At 47.7% G+C, this 18,595-nt stretch overlaps 1 protein-coding gene across 1 annotated transcript in view; it reads right to left on the reverse strand.

Annotated features, from left to right (window-relative positions):
• The window catches only part of TEX2 (testis expressed 2), a 110,880-nt gene that overhangs the window by 11,585 nt on the left and 80,700 nt on the right, over positions 1-18,595 (reverse strand). The window contains exons 6-8 of the mRNA XM_082604288.1: positions 17,552-17,698; positions 12,429-12,528; positions 2,437-2,569 (exon numbers count right to left, since the gene is read on the reverse strand). Coding sequence (XP_082460414.1) covers positions 2,437-2,569; positions 12,429-12,528; positions 17,552-17,698 — 380 coding nt within the window. The remainder of the gene's footprint in view (positions 1-2,436; positions 2,570-12,428; positions 12,529-17,551; positions 17,699-18,595) is intronic.

Genomic DNA, 18,595 nt, shown 5'->3' on the forward strand with positions numbered 1-18,595 from the left:
GGACAAGCCCTTGCCCAGAAGTGAGGCCCTGGACAGGCGGCCACGGGCTAAAGGGAGGGCCTGGAGGAAAGGGCTGCTGCGGACCCACCACTCACACATGCTGCTCTAGGAGAGGCTTCCTCAGGGAAACCACACATCACACGCTCAGTAACAGCCACAGGTGCAGGGACTCTGGCTCTCCTCCGGCATTCAGCCTCAGGGCGATTCCATAGCTCCTGACTGAGGAGGAGAAGCGATGCTAGAATCACTTCTGGGATCAGGCTCTTAGCTATGGATGGGCTTTTGAGAGGCTCTTGAAGCTCCCAGAAATTGTGAGCCAAATGGTGCATGTGTAGGCATTCTCTGGGGGAAGGATCCAGAGCTCTCAGATTCCCAAGGGGGTCCTTTATGCAAAAAAGGGTTAAGGGTTCATTTATCCAGGCGTTTTCCTCCCAAGTGCCTTGAGATTGTATTTTTCCTTGCTTTTAAAATTAAATGACAGCCAATTACACATCAACATAAAATTTAACACCCTCACAGGAAGAAGCAAAACATTTTATACCAGACTCTACTGGAAAAAAATGGTGCTTTAGATATATATTATGAATTAAATATAATACCAGTATATTCCTAATGCAGAGGACTTTTTTCATGCAGTCTAGAGAAGCACTGCTTGCTCAGAAATGTGTCTGTCCTCCAATCAGCTGAGTTTATGAACTTGAAATTGTGCCAAGAGAGCTGCATGAATAACAGTGAACATGGAACGCCTCGGTGGCAAGGATCTCAGGGACCTGGCTGTGGTGGGGCCCTACCGGCTCCCAAGACCCCTCTTTCCAATGGAGTCCCAGCAGCCCTGGGCCAGCACAGGGCTGTTTCCAGAAAGGGTTCCCTGCACAAATGCTCCTGACCGAAGTCTGCTCAGTCCTGCTCCCGGTTAGTTAGAGCTCATTTTCAAGACTGCTTCTGCCTAAGGTGCTTGGTTTTACTGGCAGCTGGTTCTGCAACTTTGCTGTCCCAAGGCTGGCCTGATGGCACTCAGCTGGGCATGGCGTCAGGGTCAGGGCAGCTGGGGACAGAAGCTGAGTCTGACTAGAGGGCTAGATCAGGACCCCGGCAATACGAATCAAGGAAGTCTGTACGACTCTCCCCCCAGGAAAGCCTCTTAAATGCTCCTGATCTCAATCCACTCAGGTCTACAAATGGTGCCTTTATGTCGGGGAACATGATGAAAGGACAAGCTTCCTCGCGGTGTCACATGGGTCTGAATGAGACTCAGCACTGATGGGGTATGAAATGCTACATGGAGGGCTGATCAATACCACTCACCGGAAAACACAATCCACAGATTGCCGAATCCAAATACATTTTAACAAAACAGTAGAAAAGTGAAAGGAAAATAGCACAGATACAGGTTAGACTGCAATCAGCAGGTGAAATTCTCCAAAAATTAAAATATGAACATTTTCATTAAGTCACCTGGATAACTCAGAATCACCTTAGTGAAAGAACGTTCTCAAATGTATGATCCAACTCCCCCATCTACTGTGCTTTCACTACAATTATGAATACAAGCATCAGGTCAGCATCATAAGAAAGCAAACATCTAAGAGCCTGTGTCTTATATTTATATTTAGATGCTGAGAAGGTGGCTCCTTGTGGCATTTTCCTATCATTGTACTGCTAATTCCATGCAAAGGGGCCAAAGATGTGAGAAGCAGACCCCAATCAGCATCTTTAGTTTGGTAAAAACAATAATATAATTTAAATATGTAGTCTGAAGCAGTCATTTTTAAGGTGTGTGGGAATGTGAAAGTTCCAGCTTATCCATTCTAGGCATCTAAGAAAAAAAAAATCAGGTTCATTAACTATCTCACAAATTGGGAATATTTACTAAATTAGACAAACTCGGCAACAGATGCAGTATCTTCTACAAAGAGAGAAGTTTACTAAGAAAATAGATATTGTATTATTTAGGGGAAAGGCATCTCAAAACACTTTAGGAGCACCCTCTTGGCTACAAAATCAATCGTCTAATTATAAATAATTCTGACTCTGTGATTAAAGCAGGCAGCCCCCTGAAGCACCTCAGCCTGGCCCACATAGTGCTGTTTGTGGCTGCAAGCTGAAGGAGGAACCTTCTGGATGATGCTTCTCTTCATTAAGCATTTTATTGTGCAGCCTGCCCGGCTGGTCTGAGTCAGGGATGCTTTCCAGGTAATCGACACTGTATACTCCACTGGCAGCACGAAGGCCTATGGCACTGAGCAGAGGCGGGGACTCACAGTCCACAGGGGGTGAAACCAGGAGACTATTCCCTGAAATCCTCCGGGGCCAGGAAGCACTTACATGAAGCTCGTGCTCAACACTGGGGCTATACACATAAAACCTGCTTCTCAAGGGCTAGAGGAAGAAGGTGGTTCCCCAGGGTTGGGTTAGTAAATTCATATAGCCCCTTACCCTTCTTTGCCAATTTCTCCAACCTTCAGGGCTTCAACAAGAGGCTCTTTACCTAGTTTGGTCAAATTCATTTTGGTCTCAAGAGTCATCAGAAAGGACCCGTTGTAGGACATTTCCAAATCGATCCAGAGTCCTGGAGAAATGGTGAAAAAACAGAAGGTTTTTTTTCCCCCCCCAGAAAAACATGCCTATAAGTGACAGATTAAAATTTATATTTTAAAGTATCTAAGTAGGTATCACATTGAAAGTCTATATATATTGCCTGTACTACCAATGCATGCAAGAAGAGACTGTGAAAAGAAAAGTTTCCGGAAACAGTTCAAGCATCTGGCAAATTGCCAGCATTTCAACATTCGTTAAAATGGTCACAGTGAGCTCAGGGTCCTGTCCTCTGGGTTCTTCTCACTTTTGGTAAGAAACACACTCCCAGGAGGAGGACATGGCTTGCGCCAGGGCAAAGCCAGGACGAGGTCTGCGTTGTCCCAGCTGGTTAGAGGCAGAAGAGAGGTGCAGAGACTTCACAGCAAGCTGGGCTCTTTAAAGACACAAGTGAGAACCACTGTCTTTCTTAAAATTATCTATTGTTTGGGGGTGGGGGAGGGGAGGGGCACAGAAAATGGTTCAGGTTTAGCTTGGTATGATAAGAATGGTGACAAAACCTTTTAGAACCCTCTTCTTTCTGGAAATTGCGTAGGAATGGAATCAAAAGAATTCGTGTTCAAGCCCCAGGATTATCTAGATAAAGTTGGGTAACCACTTTGTACCTTAGTTGAAAAACCTGTTCCTTAATGACGCAGATGTAGAGAATGGACTTGAGGACACGGGGAGGGGTAAGGGTAAGCTGGGATGAAGTGAGAGAGTGGCATGGACATATACACACGACCAAATGTAAAACAGATAGCTAGTGGGAAGCAGCTGCATAGCACAGGGAGATCAGCTCGGTGCTTTGTGACCTCCTAGAGGGGTGGGATAGGGAGGGAGGGAGGGAGACGCAAGAGGGAGGAGATATGGGGATATATGTATATGTAGAGCTGATTCACTTTGTTATAAAGCAGAAACTAACACACCATTGTAAAGCAATTATACTCCAATAAAGATGTTAAAAAAAACCCCAAAAAACCACCTGTTCCTTAGAAAAGACACTCATGTCAACGAGAGCAGAGACCATATCTTAGAGGCTTTTGGCTTTGCGGAATTTCACTGGGAAGGCCCACCAGCAGAAGTGGCCACTGACCAGAAGTCTAAAACGCAAATAGGGGTCAGTCATCTCATGACCTTTTCTACCCCAGGGTCCTATGATTCAGCAGGTGGGACAGACTATGCTGTGACTTTACCGAGTCCAAGCTCTGTAACACTTCATGGACTTCCCATCAAAACGTGGTCCTCACATGCACCCCAATGCTCACTGCAGCACTATTTACAATAGCCAGGTCATGGAAGCAACCTAAATGCCCATCAACAGATGAATGGATAAAGAAGATGTGGTACATATATACAATGGAATATTACTCAGCCATAAAAAGGAACGAAATTGGGTCATTTGTTGAGACGTGGATGGATCTAGAGACTGTCATAGAGTGAAGTAAGTCAGAAAGAGAAAAATGAATATCATATATTAACGCATGTATGTGGAACCTAGAAAAATGGTACAGATGAACCGGTTTGCAGGGCAGAAGTTGAGACACAGATGCAGAGAACAAACGTATGGACAGCAAGGGGGGAAAGCGCGGGGGGGTTGAGGGGGTGATGAATTGGGAGATTGGGACTGACATGTATACACTGATGTGTATAAAACTGATGACTAATAAGAACCTGCTGTATAAAAAAAATTAAATTAAAAAATTAAAAAAAAAAACTAGATCCGCTAGCTGGCTTGTGGGTCCTAACAGTATATTCAACAAGTGTAACTTTTTTTAAATGCAAAAAGAATCAATAATACAGTGAAAAAACAAAAAAACAGGGTCCTTCAAGTGGGTGTTTAAATGTTAATAAAGTTTTATAGATCCTCATAAGACAAATGACAATATCTAAAAGGAAGCAGGAAATGAATCTAAAACCACTGTTCACACACAGCCGCATTTTCAAGCAATTACAGTAAATAACTTATCCCGTTTGGCCACCACCTCAGATAATAGCTTTCTTAACTTCAGTAAAGTGCTGATGGTGTAACTCCTCACTAAAGGCAGAATAATTTCCATTCTGCTTTCACCAAATTCTTTCCATCATAATTGAAGATAATTATTTTCTGTGAAGGACCTGGTTTAATTAAGTGATATGCAGATCAGTTGTGAATGTCTTCTTTGCAGCAACACACAAAACTGTTTTATTTCTTGCTTACCTTAAACATTTAAAAATCATTAATTAGCTTGCTCTTCAGAGGCAGTGTTACTGGAAATAAAGGGCACATCTGCCTTAATAAAGACATTTAGTCATTAATCACTTCCAGTAGAAAGGGAATTAGGGCAAAAGGCTTGATATTAGTAGATTTTAAACTCAATATAAATGGAACATCAATAAAGAAGATATGTCTTCTTGTATATCGCCAGCTTTATTTAACTTGAGAATCAATAGACTCAAACTACCTGGCTGTGGTACGTATTCAGACATAATCATTTCCTTTGAAAATCCCAGTCAGGTTTCCAATAAATATTACTAGTATGTATTTGCCTTCGAAGGTTGTCATATTAAAGGCACCAGAATTTTACTTGTTATAATAAAGTGGAAGGTTCTGTTTGTCTGTTTTTAAAATGAGGGGATATGGACACAGGTTTGGTAAACAGCTGGCCCACACCCCAGTCATCGGGACATTCTACTCAGTGACGTGTGGTCCAGCCCCGCTTCCCGGGAGCTGAGGCTGGGAAGAGGGAAAAGCATGTGGAGTCTAGTCACGTGGACCGGGGCTTGAATTCCCCTGGAAGTTTCTCGATGTCTAGGCACCGGTCTCCTCATCTGTACAGGGGAGGCCACACGGCTTGTACAGCCTGATGCTTGATGCATCCTGGCAGGGCTCTCCCCTTTCTCATCCATCACCAGCCACTTCCTTCTTCTAACCACTCTGGGCTACAGCCTAACTTGCTGCTGTTGCCATAGCCGACGGGGACCAGACCAGAGGAGGACACAGGGCCAGAGGGAAGAGGCTGCACTGGGCAGCCAGAGAGCCCTGTCCAGGCTGGGGAGTGGGCAAGGCGAGGACATCTGACCAAGCTCCTGCGTAGGGGATGAAGCCTGTTTCTTGTATCATTGTAGATGTTCCATGAGGCCCACCCACGGGGCCTTGCTCAGCCCCCATTCTCAATGAAGATATGAAGGAGTCAAGAAGGGTTCGAGAATCTTTAAATACAGATATAAACTGCAAACACTCACACAAGTTATCTTAATATGACGTGCTTGCATTCAGATGAGGGTAAGATGACAATTTTAACATTAGGTGCAAAGAAAAACACACTTCTGTGACAATGATTCAGTGGCAAAAAGCTCCCTGAAAACCTTGGAGTGCACGTAACCGGAGCTAAAACCACGTGGTTACATAAAGGGTGAGTCAGGAGCTCCCACCTTGCAGGACTGAAAGGCGAAATCAGCAGTTACTAGAAAGGTTGTCTTCTCAATGAGGACAAATGTAGCCACACTGTGAAGTGGTGCCAGACACTGTGCTCTGAGTGGCACCCTAACCCTAACGAGCTGCATGTTCCTCACCTGGGTGAGTGTGGGAACAGAGCTTTTTCTTCTGGGCTCTTGACAAAGGTTAAGACTTGCTTGTGAGGCATTTCATTTAAAATGTTGCTTCCTGTAACCATCTGGTCTTGGTAGTGCTCAATGACAAAAACCAAAAGTTAAGGAGCAAGGCAATTTTTTTTTTTTTTTTTTTTTGCTTTTTGCTGTACGCGGGCCTCTCACTGTTGTGGCCTCTCCCGTTGCAGAGCACAGGCTCCGGACACGCAGGCTCAGCGGCCATGGCTCACGGGCCCAGCCGCTCCGCGGCATGTGGGATCCTCCCGGACCGGGGCACAAACCTGTGTCCCCTGCATCGGCAGGCAGACTCACAACCACTGCGCCACCAGGGAAGCCCCAAGGCAATTTTTTAAATCTTTAAATACGCATAAGGCAGCCAGTCCTGAGAGGTTCTCTGGAAAGGGCATGAACGCAAAGGGTCTTGTCTTAGTCTTCTTAGGCTGCTGTAACAAAATACCACAAACTGCGTGGCTGAAACAGACATTTATTTGGCACAGTTCTGGAGGTTGGAAGTCCAAGATCAAGGTGCCGGCCGATTCATTCTTGGTGAGGGCTCTGTTCCTGGCCTGCAGACAACCGCCTTCTCCCATGTCCTCGTGTGGCACAGCGAGCGAGCTATCTCTCTAGTCTCTCTTCTCATGAGGGCACTAACCCCACCATGACCTCATCTAAACTTAATCACCCCAAAGGCCCCGTCTCTAAATACCATCACATTGCAGGTTAGTGCCTCAACATATGAACTTGGGGGGAACACAGACATTCAGTCCGTAACAATCTCCACCACATGAGGGGTCTTCACGTTGTGAGGCTGTCCAGTGGCGAAGGGTGGCACCTGATTACCAACAAGTCCCTATAAAACCAGCCCTTCACTGGCAACAAGGGAAACACAACTGACAATGAACATGACAAACTTCAGTCTTCACACAAGGACTTGAGGAGCTCGGAGGGCTGTTTTTCTGTTTTTCTTCAGCCTCGTGAGGGAAGGATCAGTTACTACCACCGCTACTCAGACTGTGGCAAAAGCTACTGCTCGCTCCACCTCAAAATGTTTATTTAGTTCTTAACGCAAGCTATCAGAGCTCAAGACGCTGAAGTGAATCCCTGTCCTCTGGAAGTTTATGCCTGAAGAAGAGTAACGATGGCCTGGGCCACCTGGTGCAGAGCAGACCTAGGTGCCAGCAGAGACAGTACACATGCCCTGGTATGTGTCACCAGAGACGAGTAGAACAGAGGTTCTTCCGCCTTCTCCCTGGTAGTTGATTTAATAGACCCCATGGCCTCAGGAGCAGTCCTACCGTGCTCGAATAAATCTAGTACTTTCACTCAGCAGTTCACTGTCGTATTTACTATTAAAATAACTAAAAGGCCTCAGTCTCACTGGAACAGGTTTAATGGGGCAGGGGTTGCTCAGGAGGAGGTAAGAGGCCCTAAAGCCTTGCTCACAGGGTCTGGCTCATGTTATCTGCTCCTCCACTATCCTTGTACCCGTAACTGATGGCTGATTTTCACTCTGAAAGCCAACATTTGGCATCCAAAAAACAAAAGCTCTTAAAATGGAAGATTTAATAATATACTGATTTTAACAAGAACAGATGTTTGAGTTATTCAGCTCCTAGACGACCACATTAGTGACCGTTTCATTCCTGGCAAACAGACTGGTGCCATATTGCTCACTCGGATACTGCAGAAAACTAGTATTATTCCTTGTAATTGGATGTGTCCTTTAGGACAGATGTCATTTTTGGTTTTGTCTACCTGTAACCGTTCTCAGAAACAGCTCCACCTTTCAAGGTCAACACAGTCCCAAATCAGAGTCTCTCCTCCCCCACCACCCAAGTTCCACAAATGAGTATTTTTTTTCCCCTTCCCACAAAAGGTATATTTTCCTCGTGCAACACAGATCTGGTCAGAGAGTTTATGTGCCATTCTTCTCAGTGCTGAGCCCCACAGTCTGGCCCTGTCACCGTGACCGACCTCAGGCAGCTGCCCTCTTGATGAGGGTGTAGCCAGAGGAACAGACAGCTCACAGACTGCCCCTGGTTCCACTTTTCTGCAATACTCCGCTGGCAGAGTAGCTTCAGTCCCAGCACTGAACAAAGGCACCAGGCACCACAGATCAAGGTCTGGAAGACAAATGTAGATGGTGGACCTGCCAGACACAACTACAGGCATCTCTGAAGACAGACCAGCTTCCTCTTCCTGTGGGACATGGTCACCTTCCCACAGAATCCAAGCCCTTTGGTGGAAACTCGGACTGTTAATCGGGTATCTCGAAACAGGGCAAAAACGGCGCCACGCGGCACTCTGTCCACGTGGACGCTCAATGACCATCTGCAGACAAACTCCACCTAGCAAAAGCCCTGAAGACTAAATTAATTCATCTGAACCTGAGGGGTCACAGTCCACAGCCTTGGCTCATTCTGACACTGCTGACACCCCTGCGGGCACTGCTCTGAGGTCACTGGTCCCAGGCACGGAAGAGAAAAACCTGGCTGACAGACGAGCGTCCCCACCAAACCCCTTCGGGAAGATTTTACTAATCAAGCTTTGCAGCAGCAGCAGCAGCAACGAAAGCCGATGGCTTCCTGCGTGTCACGTGTGCTCTCTGAGTGCTGACATGAAGCGTTTAATCTCCTCCACAAGCAACAGGGCAGAGGCTACTGCCATCGTCACTCTATGGATGGGGAGCCCAAGGTGTTGAGCGCTTAGAAACCTCCCCAAGGCCTTGCTGCTGGATGATGAAGGAGCGGGGCCCAAACGCAGGTAGCCTGGCCCAGAGCTTGTACGCACGGCAAGCCTCTGGCTCTGGCCTAGAAGCTGTGAGCGGCATGGAAAAGCGAGGCTGCTGAGTGATCTCTGGCATGTCTGGGCTTTGGCTTATGCATCTAAACACAGCAGGGTCCTGCTAGGGAACCTCTGATTGCCTTCCCAAGTCTAAACAGTCCATCTGCCCAATTCTTGAAGGGTTTGAAAAAGGAGCTACACATTTTTAATTAATTTTTATCCATAAGAAACAAGATTAGGAGAGAATGTACCAAGAATGTACCAAATGTAGCAGAATGGTCATCCTGACTATCTTTGAATGGTGGAACGATGGGTAATGTTTCCCTTTTTCCTTTTCTAAATATTCCAGTTTTCCCCACAATGAGTATTTGTTGAATGAACGAAGGAGCAAACATTACCCTAACAGAGTTAATAAAACAACTGGAAAGGGCTTGGCCTGGTGGCCCCCCGAGGACAGGCCCTGGGGACAGCAGCCTGGGGTGGGGATGAGGAGTAGGGGGGGGCCCTGCTCTGTGGCCTGTAGGGAAGGAAGGAGACCACCCCCACCCCATGGTGAGGTGTGTGTGGAGCGGGCAGGGGTCAGACAGGAGGTGCACAGCCAGCTTCCGAGGTTCACATCCTCTCCACCTTCTGGCCACGGTTCCGGTCCCGGGAACGGTGGTCCTTTCCCCTCATCCACTGCACTGGAACCTGGCTGTGTGTCTGGAACCAGGAATGGCCTTTTCCCTTCCATCTGTTCTGGGAGGACCTGCCGGCCTCAAGCTGTAGGATGGGTCAACTGAACACCTCAGCCACTCACATTCTAAACTCTCCAAGAGCGGCAGCAGTGAAGGCAGCGGTAATGTTGGTAAAAATAACAATAGTTAACACTTAGAGCTTGTTTGGCACCTGATGTTTTCCGAGTGCCTTTCATGTATTAACTCATTTAAGCCACCAAGTGGGTGCCATCAGTCTCCCCCCCAAGAGAGGAGTGAGTTAGTGACGAGGTTAAGGACTTGCCCAAGGACAAGGAGCCGTGAGCCCGGTGGTGCGGCCCCCGAGCTGGAGCTCAGAACCGCCGCTCTGTGCTGCCTCAAGAAGAGCATCCTGAGGATGGAGCGATCCAGCAGCTCTGGCCCAAATATCCCTCCCAAGCCATGTGCCTTCAACAAACAAGCACAAGTTAGGAAATATTACTAAAAAGAAGGGTGTGGGGTGTGTAGGGGGGATCCCCTGGGAGGCGCCCCCTCCTGAGAGCGGTCGAAGCCCCCTTCACCCTAGGGGGGCAGTTCCCTGAAAGGTGAACTCTGCTTTTCAGAGTCAGTTTTAACAAGTCACTCCTGACTTTCCTTCCCCCCAAAGGAAAGGTTTCTCTTAGAGCAATGGAATCCAAGATGCATCGTCCCTTCATGTTCATTTCTGTTATACCATCACATGTAGCCTTTGCAGACTTGGAAAAACCTAATTTGACCAAACTTTTAAAACCTACAGGCTCTATGTCTTTATCATCTCTTTCTTTAGTAACATTTCTTCCCTTGTTACATAAAGCAGGCAGATCTCTAAAACTTGCCCTGAAAGGAGTTAAGTAAGCCTCAAATGGATTAAAAACTGGCGAAAGCTTTGATCTATATAATAAAATGTCTTGATGCAGCTCTGGCTCCAGAGGAACGGGAAAGAGACTTGAGACTTAGCCATTTAGCGAATTTCACTCAAAGCCTTACAAAGCTGCCCTGGGAGGCTGCAGAGTTCACAGCCACAGGGACACTTCTTAGATGCTGCAAAGCCCAGCTATGGCCCTGCTCCCCTCTCACTGGAAATTTCTACTAGTTCAACAAAGGACAGTTCTGAGATAAGAGACTGCTAACGCATAGAAAATAAAGCACGCACACGTATTATTTACCTTCTTTAAGCCTGACTCTCAGGAGGCTTATGTTACCTGATCATTTACCAGCTCGTTACAAGTCAGTTCCTAAAGAGGCAAAGAGCAAAGGGCAACCTAGAGCCCCCCAGAGCCAGAGGGAGCCAGGCGGCCCTGGAATGCCATCAGGGCGAAGATCCTAGCTCTGCACCTGACACATAGATAATGCAGCTGTTTAAATTTCACATGTGGTTGAAAGAACTCTAGCTAGACCGTCTGCAAAGAGTCTTTTCTAGTTTTACTCTTAGTGAACCAGAAATTCACTAAACCTAGGAGCGCTCAGATTCATCAAAGTGTAGACACAATTAAGTGGTCACAGGTGATTTCCACGTGCTATTCGGTGGACTTCTGGATTTGCAAATAATTCTCTGGTCTATCTTCCTCTGAAATCGATGGGCTGCTAAAGACCTGGAAGTATGGACTTCACTGTTAGCTGAAATGGTGCTGGAGAGATTTGTTAGAGCTGCTACTTGTACTGCTAAAAAACCTCTCTGTATTTACATCAAATGTATACAACACAGAACTTGATTTCACTGAATATGTTCAAGAGCCACCTGATAGAGCCACGCAGAGACAAAAGCAGATGCTATAGGCTATCCATCTTACAAAGTAATTACTTCAAAACAAATATCACTCTCTTGAAAAGTTGTGATTATTTTCTCCCTTACTTTGTTCCTGAGCCTTTTGAGGAAGAATGTAAATCCAGTTTAAGTGGAAAGAGGCTCACTTGGAGAGGGATATTCTAGAAAAAAAGTGGAATGCTGCCGTGACAGGGAGATTTTTCCCTTTCTGCTCATGGACTATTCTTGCCTACCTAATTTATTCTTCTTTTCACCAGACTCCTGGGTACTAAATTTTCTGTCAGGGTGCCACAAAATACACATAAATCTTTACATCATAATTTTATTTAAACTCTCCACACATTTTAATCACCTTCTCACATGCACACATACACACGTAGGCATAAGTAATGTGTCTGTAACATGTCTTAAAAACCAAATCAGAGAACTTCCCTCCAGCAGAGAGCCTTACTCTCAAAATACTGCCCAACAATATAAGTCTTCATTTTTCAAACACTTACTGAGTGCCTACTTGGAGTGGAAAGGAACAGAAAGAATAAAACATGAAGCTCAAAGAATCTGCATCCTAGAGGTTAAGGCAAGGCAAAGATGTCACTACTTATGAGGAGGGGCAGCTCCCAATAAGAATCCAGGGCGGGGCACATGCAGACGAGAAGCCATGAGGGGTAAGTGGGCCTGAAATGCAGCCACTGCCTCTCACCGTGGCAAGGGCTGTGACCATGCGGGGCCTGGCCCCCATTAACTGGCATGTGGGCATCTTTGGGCTGGAGGAGGACCTGTAAAGATCCAGAAGACCAGAAGGGCTTGGAGCGGGAGTCCTGATCTACTCCCCACCGGTTTCAGGCTGTGACCATTAAGAACAGAAGACACGCAGCATGAAATATGGTTAAAACGCCCCCAACTCCCTCCAAACACAAAGCCTTGGTATTCAATCTGCAGCGACGGCAACATTCTAACGCTCATATAAATGCTCCTCCTCTCTGGAGTCAGTTAAGAGTTACCTTGGTGATCAACGTAAGGCTTGAAGGCCTGCAGGATTTTTGGCACAGCTACGCCCATGTCGAGCTCCGTCAGAGTTAGCTCGTTCATGAAGTAGGGGAGCTGGAGGACAGAAGGAAACAACCAAGGAGACTCGTTAGGAACCTGGGAAATGCTAGAAGTCAACATACTCTCAGAGGGAGCAATGGTCAAGGTTGTGGGGACACATTTATTCAACCAAAATTTATTGAGCATACACAACATCCTAGGTAGCGCTCTACAGACAGAGCAGCAGACAGAGAGGCAAGGTCCTTGCCCTCGTGGGGCTTATGATGAAGAGGCAGGAACAGACAGATAAGCAGACAAATAACCTATAACTGCAGAGCGTGACCGGTGCTACAGAGAAGATAAGGTGGGTAACGGGGCAGAGGGAGGCTGGGCCGTCCTGGATAAGGAGGTCGGCGAAGGCTTCCCTGAGGGTGGCGTGTGGCCAGAGACCACACTGTGGAGAAGGAACGAGCCATGCTGGTCAGGTTAATAATGCCCAGAGTTGGCTGAAGGCTGGGAAAATGGGCCTCTCTTAGACTACTAGTGAGGAGTTAGGAAATCACTACAACATTTCCTGTAGGCCAACTCACAACATGTATTAAAATCCTTGGAAAAAAAAAAAAATCACATCCCTTGACCCTGTGCTGGATACTTTCCCTTTGCCCCCCTGGGATCGAGTTCCTCACTACATCCCGAGAGGCTGGTCTGCGGGAACCACATCGATGGACTCTTGCCCTCTGGCTTCTGGTCGGGCTTGGCCAGTGGGACACACCAGTGGGCAGGGGGCGGGCAGGTACACGGAGAGGAGAACTGTCAGGCATTTGTCCCCTCCCTCTACTGAAGGCCACAGCTCCTGTCAGACAGGCAGCCCCCTCCACCTAGACACCCTGCCCGAGTCTGGGTTAACCGCTCCCCACCGCTCCAGCCCTGGGGTGCTGCACCATGCCTTTCGGTTTCTCTGCATCGGCCCACACCTTCATAAACCCTTCCCCAGCTTGCTGCACTGAATGTGCCTTCTGTTTTCCACTGGGACCCCAACTAACACAGCTGTCAGTAGGAATTTACTCTAAATGAACTAACGTAAGAGTGTTGGTATCATGCTCAGAAATTCCTACGTCGCCTCAAGAGCAGAGAATTAATTGACCTATGTTTCCTTGACCTGGATTTATGTATATGTATGTACGTTAAAAAAAATCTTTAGTCCAGTCCTAATTTTAATGTAAGATGTAAACTAGGAATCCACCTTAATTTTTTTTCCCAGTGGCTAGTCAGGTGTCTTAACCTATTTTTTTTTAACAACCAAATCTTTCCCTACAGACCTGCAAAGCCACCTTTCATTATGGGATTCCCATTGCACTGGAGTCTGTACTGAGCACTGTTTCCTACTGGTATCAAAGTGGTTTTGTTACTGTAGCTTTAAAATACATTTTTAAATCTGGCAAGTCCCTCTCTTTTCTTTTCCCCCAGAATTTTCCTCCAGTTGAACATTAGAATAATTTTGTAAAATTTAGAATATAAGTAAGAGTTAAAAAAAATTGAACATATGCTGAACATTTCCCATAAAATGAGAAGCATCTAGCCAGACACGAATTTAATGCCTATTTTGGCTGGACCTCTTCAGCTGTCTCTCTGCAGAGAAACTTAGACACTTTTAGGATTCACCAGTCAGGGAATTTCATCTCTGATTTTCTGTGGGGATGGAGGTGTTAATTTAAAGAGGTTATGATGTCTGAGATGGATAAAATGTGACTAGAGACAGTATTCAAATGTGCCTTTTGAACTGGTGGTTGCTTTATTTGGAAAACCTTTTTCCAAAGCATTAATGTTATGTGGTGGTTGGCCTCCCAATCAGCCTACAGAATGATACTTGGCCAAAAATGTAGCCAAAATCTTGCACCCTTGCCCCAGTCCTTTTTGTCTATTGTTGTCATCCTAATGCCAAGTGCTTCTGAGGCACGCCAGGTTCCTATGGGAACAGGAGTGGACACTGAGCCAGGGAAGTGCAGGCAGAGAACATGGTGCCCCTCCCTGCGCCCCGTCCAGCCTCCCTCCCCACCCCATCCTGCTCCCTGGAGTCCCAGAGAGGGCAGAGGCAGGGCCGGAGATGGAGGAGGGAACTGAAGGAAGCGGGGACTGAGAAACACTAGGCAGGGGTGGGACGGGCACTAATCACCAGGAAGCAGGATGGGGAGGGGAGGTCAGCAGGGCGTTGCCTACTTATTCACCTGAGCACCCAACTCCAAGATTCTGCAACAGTTCTAACCAACCCCCTCACTCCCTCCTTGCTCAGATCTCTGATCTGAATCAAAACTCTGGACCAGGCCCTAGAGCTGCTTCCCTCCTGCCCTGTCGGGGTCAGGGGCGGGGGAGGCAAGGAAAGGTCACTCCCCTCCTGCTCTTTTCAACCAGAGACTCTCTTCTTCCCACCCTAAGGGCACCACAGTGAGACGGGAACCCACTGTGTGTTCTTTACCCTCCTGGGTAAGCCCAGCTGGGGACTGGGCGTTCTCCAGGTTGGTGGGGGTTGAGTTAGAAGCCGTTGCAATAAGAGCAGCGTTTGCTGACATGGGCACAGAGGCCATAACTACTGAGGGCTCCAAGGTGGTGCCGGAGCAGCCAGCCAAGGCCCAGGGTGCACTTGCCGTGGAGGCAGAAACTCAGCTTATTTTAAACCCATCACCGGGCACCAGATACACACACGGGGCTGCTCTTCCACAACGTGAGTTATTTATCACGGGTGAGGGTGACAATCACTGCAGCCAGCAAAGCGCCCTCCATACGTCAGGCCCTCAAGGAGACCAGGAGACAGGGGGGATCTCTGTCACAGGGGGCAGCTCAGGCTCCTCCAGCCATTCTGGTTCTTGACTGGCCATTAACCAATACTCACTACTATATTTAAGGAACAGCCCTTCCCAGGGATACCTGGATATTTGGTGATAGTACGCGTTCTCTTGGCAGGGGTGATGGCAGGTTCAGGATGGGGGTACTCTCCCGCTGCCTTCCCATTTATTCCATCACCAGGGTCCCCTCTGGTCTGCAGGGCACCTCCCGGGACAGCAGCTCGGGTCGGGGTGGAGGGTGGGAGGCGCTGAGGCTGCCAGTGGGGGGAGTACAGCCCCCGACTCTGAACTGCCGGCGCTGCTGGATCGGGACCACTTTCCCCACCCTAACCCCCTAGCACTTCTGACCTCAAAACGCAGACAAGAGTTTATCTCTGTACCCTGCAGAAGCCCACAGGGTCAGCAAAGGGAGAAGATGAAAATGAAAGACCTTCGTCAACCTCCTCTGGGTTGAGGGAGCCCACGGTTCTCAATCCAGGGTGGAGGTTGGCCCCGAGGGAGGACTCCCAGCGCCAGAGAGAAGCCCTCTGACACCCGCTCCGAGTCAGTACTGGAACGTGTGTAGCGGTGAGAGCGGTGTCCCTCTGCAGCTCAGGCGTGCCCTGTTTTGTCGCCAGGACCCAGAGCCCTCCTGCTCAGGGAAGCACCCATGACAGTCTCTGGGAAAAGAGCAGCACCAGCCCCGCCCATGTGCCTCAACCCGAGAGCTCAAGCCCTCCGTCATTTCCCAAAAAGAGGAGGAGGTTGAGTGAGCTCCAGGGTGGCTGCTGGCCTCTCCTCTCCAAACACTGCTTCCTGCTCCCGCTACGGACCTGGTTAGCAGAGCGCTCAACCCTCACTCGCCTGAAGAACAAACAGGCTGACCCTTGTCAACAGAGCCTTCCCAAACACCTGCCCCGAACTCTGCCTTGAAATCCACTATTCCAGCTGAGGAGGCCCCTCCTCTTCATCAGGGCCTGGGGAAGGGGTGACAGCGGCCGGAGTGGCAGAGAGCCTGACTGTGCCAGGAAAGGCTCTGTTCATGACCCAAAGGCACGACAGGAATCAAATCGAAGCTCCTCCGTGCCCACATTTTCTTCCAACATAATTTTATCGTGACTGGCCATTAACCATTAGGAGACGGTGGTCTCCTAACCTGGAGTCCTTGAACTCTCTGAAATCATGGGCAAAATTTTGTGTCACAGGGCATTTTTCTAGGGAAAGGATCCATATGTTTCTGCTTCTCAAAGGTATCTATGACCCAAAAGATCCACTGACTTAAGCTGCTGACTGTGTAAGCTCTCCGTGAAGATCTGGGGACCGAAGTGACTCTTCCTTGGTTGGGTCTTCAATGGATCAAAAACTTACTTCTAAGTAACCTAAATAAGGTCTCTTAGCTGGCAAAGGTGGTACTTAAATGAGTCATTTAGTGGCAATTGTGAAGAATACTTACGCAAGTGTAAACTCACTTCCAAGTGGGCCTACATCAGCACCGGGACTGTTTCTTCAGCAAACAGAGAGCCCAAAATAAAATACCATCTGGCCAGAAGTAAAGGTCAAATGCAGACACATTTAGAGTGCAATGGTAGCTTTCCCAGCTTTGAGAGGGAGTTGGGAAAGAGGTCTTAAGTAGTCTGGCATTTTCCTCAGAGCACATGCTGTGTGGCCAAGATTGTGAGGCTGGGGGGGCTGTCGGCCATACAATTTAAGTTCATTACTAACTTAAAGATAACACAATACTATATAACCAACCAGCTGCAACAGCTCCCATTTTCCCAAACCAAATTCTGGATTCTCACCCAGAGTGAATAACAATGAGGGCAATAGAAGGGGAAAAAAATAAACAGGAGGGGCTTCCCTGGTGGTGCAGTGGTTGAGAGTCCACCTGCCGATGCAGGGGACATGGGTTCGTGCCCTGGTCCGGGAGGATCCCACATGCCGCGGAGCGGCTGGGCCCGTGAGCCATGGCCGCTGGGCCTGTGCGTCCGGAGCCTGTGCTCCGCAATGGAAGAGGCCACAATGGTGAGAGGCCCTCGTACCGCAAAAAAATAAAAAAAAAATAAAAATAAAAATAAATAAACAGGAACATTCACTACATCCCCAGAGGCAGTTAGTCATATGGTCAAGGTCACAGCCCAGATGTGTTATTTGATAAGAACTTACTACTCCCATCTGTTATATGTTTTAAACCAAGTGATTTTTCACTTAGGATATAATGTACAAAACTTCTAGAAATTAAGATGTGATGAATCGGAAGCCTCTTGGGTGGAAAACAATACCTTTATTTTGCTGAGTTTCATTTGGATTTTCTTAGACACCAGATCAGACCAGTACTTCTCTCCTAAGAAGTCCCAAAACATTCTTCCAAGCAAGGCATTCACCCAGGCTTCCTGCTCTTCCTCCTCAGAGGGTGGAGCCTCTGGCAACTGGTAAAAGAAAAAGGACCAGAATTAACTAGAAAGCAACTGGAGAGCAAGCCAGGGGCTTATTTTTATAAAGTCACTGAAGGTCCCTCCCTCTAGAGAAGGGGGACCGGTCACGTGAGTCGTATTTCTTCCCTAAAAATTACAAGTCCCACGTTGTATCAGGGAATAGAAAAAGAGAAACAAAAGCCACCATCACAGATAAAAACTCCTCTTTGTCTATTTTCTTCTTCTACCAGTCTTCTTGTGAACGAGCTAATATTTCATACAATTAACTCAGCCGTATTACCCTACCCCTCCCCTCCCCCCAAATTAGCTTGGTACGAACATTCTGAGTCAATGACACATCTGATCAAACATCTGCCTTTCTTTCTTCCAGCTAAGGCTCCCAGGACATGTAACCGTCGAGCTGGTCTCACCAGGCAGCCCCAGAGTTTCTCAATGCCCAGGACTCTCACATTCAGCCCGACTCTTAGGAGGTCATGATTCTCCTGGGCGAGGGGCAGAGAGTGCTTAGAAATACTGGTGTCTGGGTCTTGTATCCAGCGATACTGATTTAAGTGGGTATGAGGATTTTTAGAAACTCTCACTGATGTAATGAACAGGTGAGGTTGAGACCCACAGCCCTGGATTAGAGAGAGGAATTCTGTGAAACTCCTACAGCTGTTCTCACCCATCTCAGCCCCGTGAAACACCCTGGGCTTCAGCTGCACTTGACACAATCCACCCGAAACATCTGTTGTGGCCAATGTGCAAGGTGGGAAAAGAGCAAACCCTGTTAGCCTCCAATTTCCAAGGCTAAGAATTAGACCATGGATTCTTGCCTGGAGAGGGCCAGGGTCGGGGTGAAGCAGAAGGGAGAAGCGGCCGTGACACCCACGGACGGTGTGGTAGTGCAGG

This window comes from Mesoplodon mirus (assembly GCF_964341445.2).
Source record: "Mesoplodon mirus genome assembly, chromosome: 18".
In the NCBI taxonomy this organism is placed as follows: Eukaryota; Metazoa; Chordata; class Mammalia; order Artiodactyla; family Ziphiidae; genus Mesoplodon; species Mesoplodon mirus.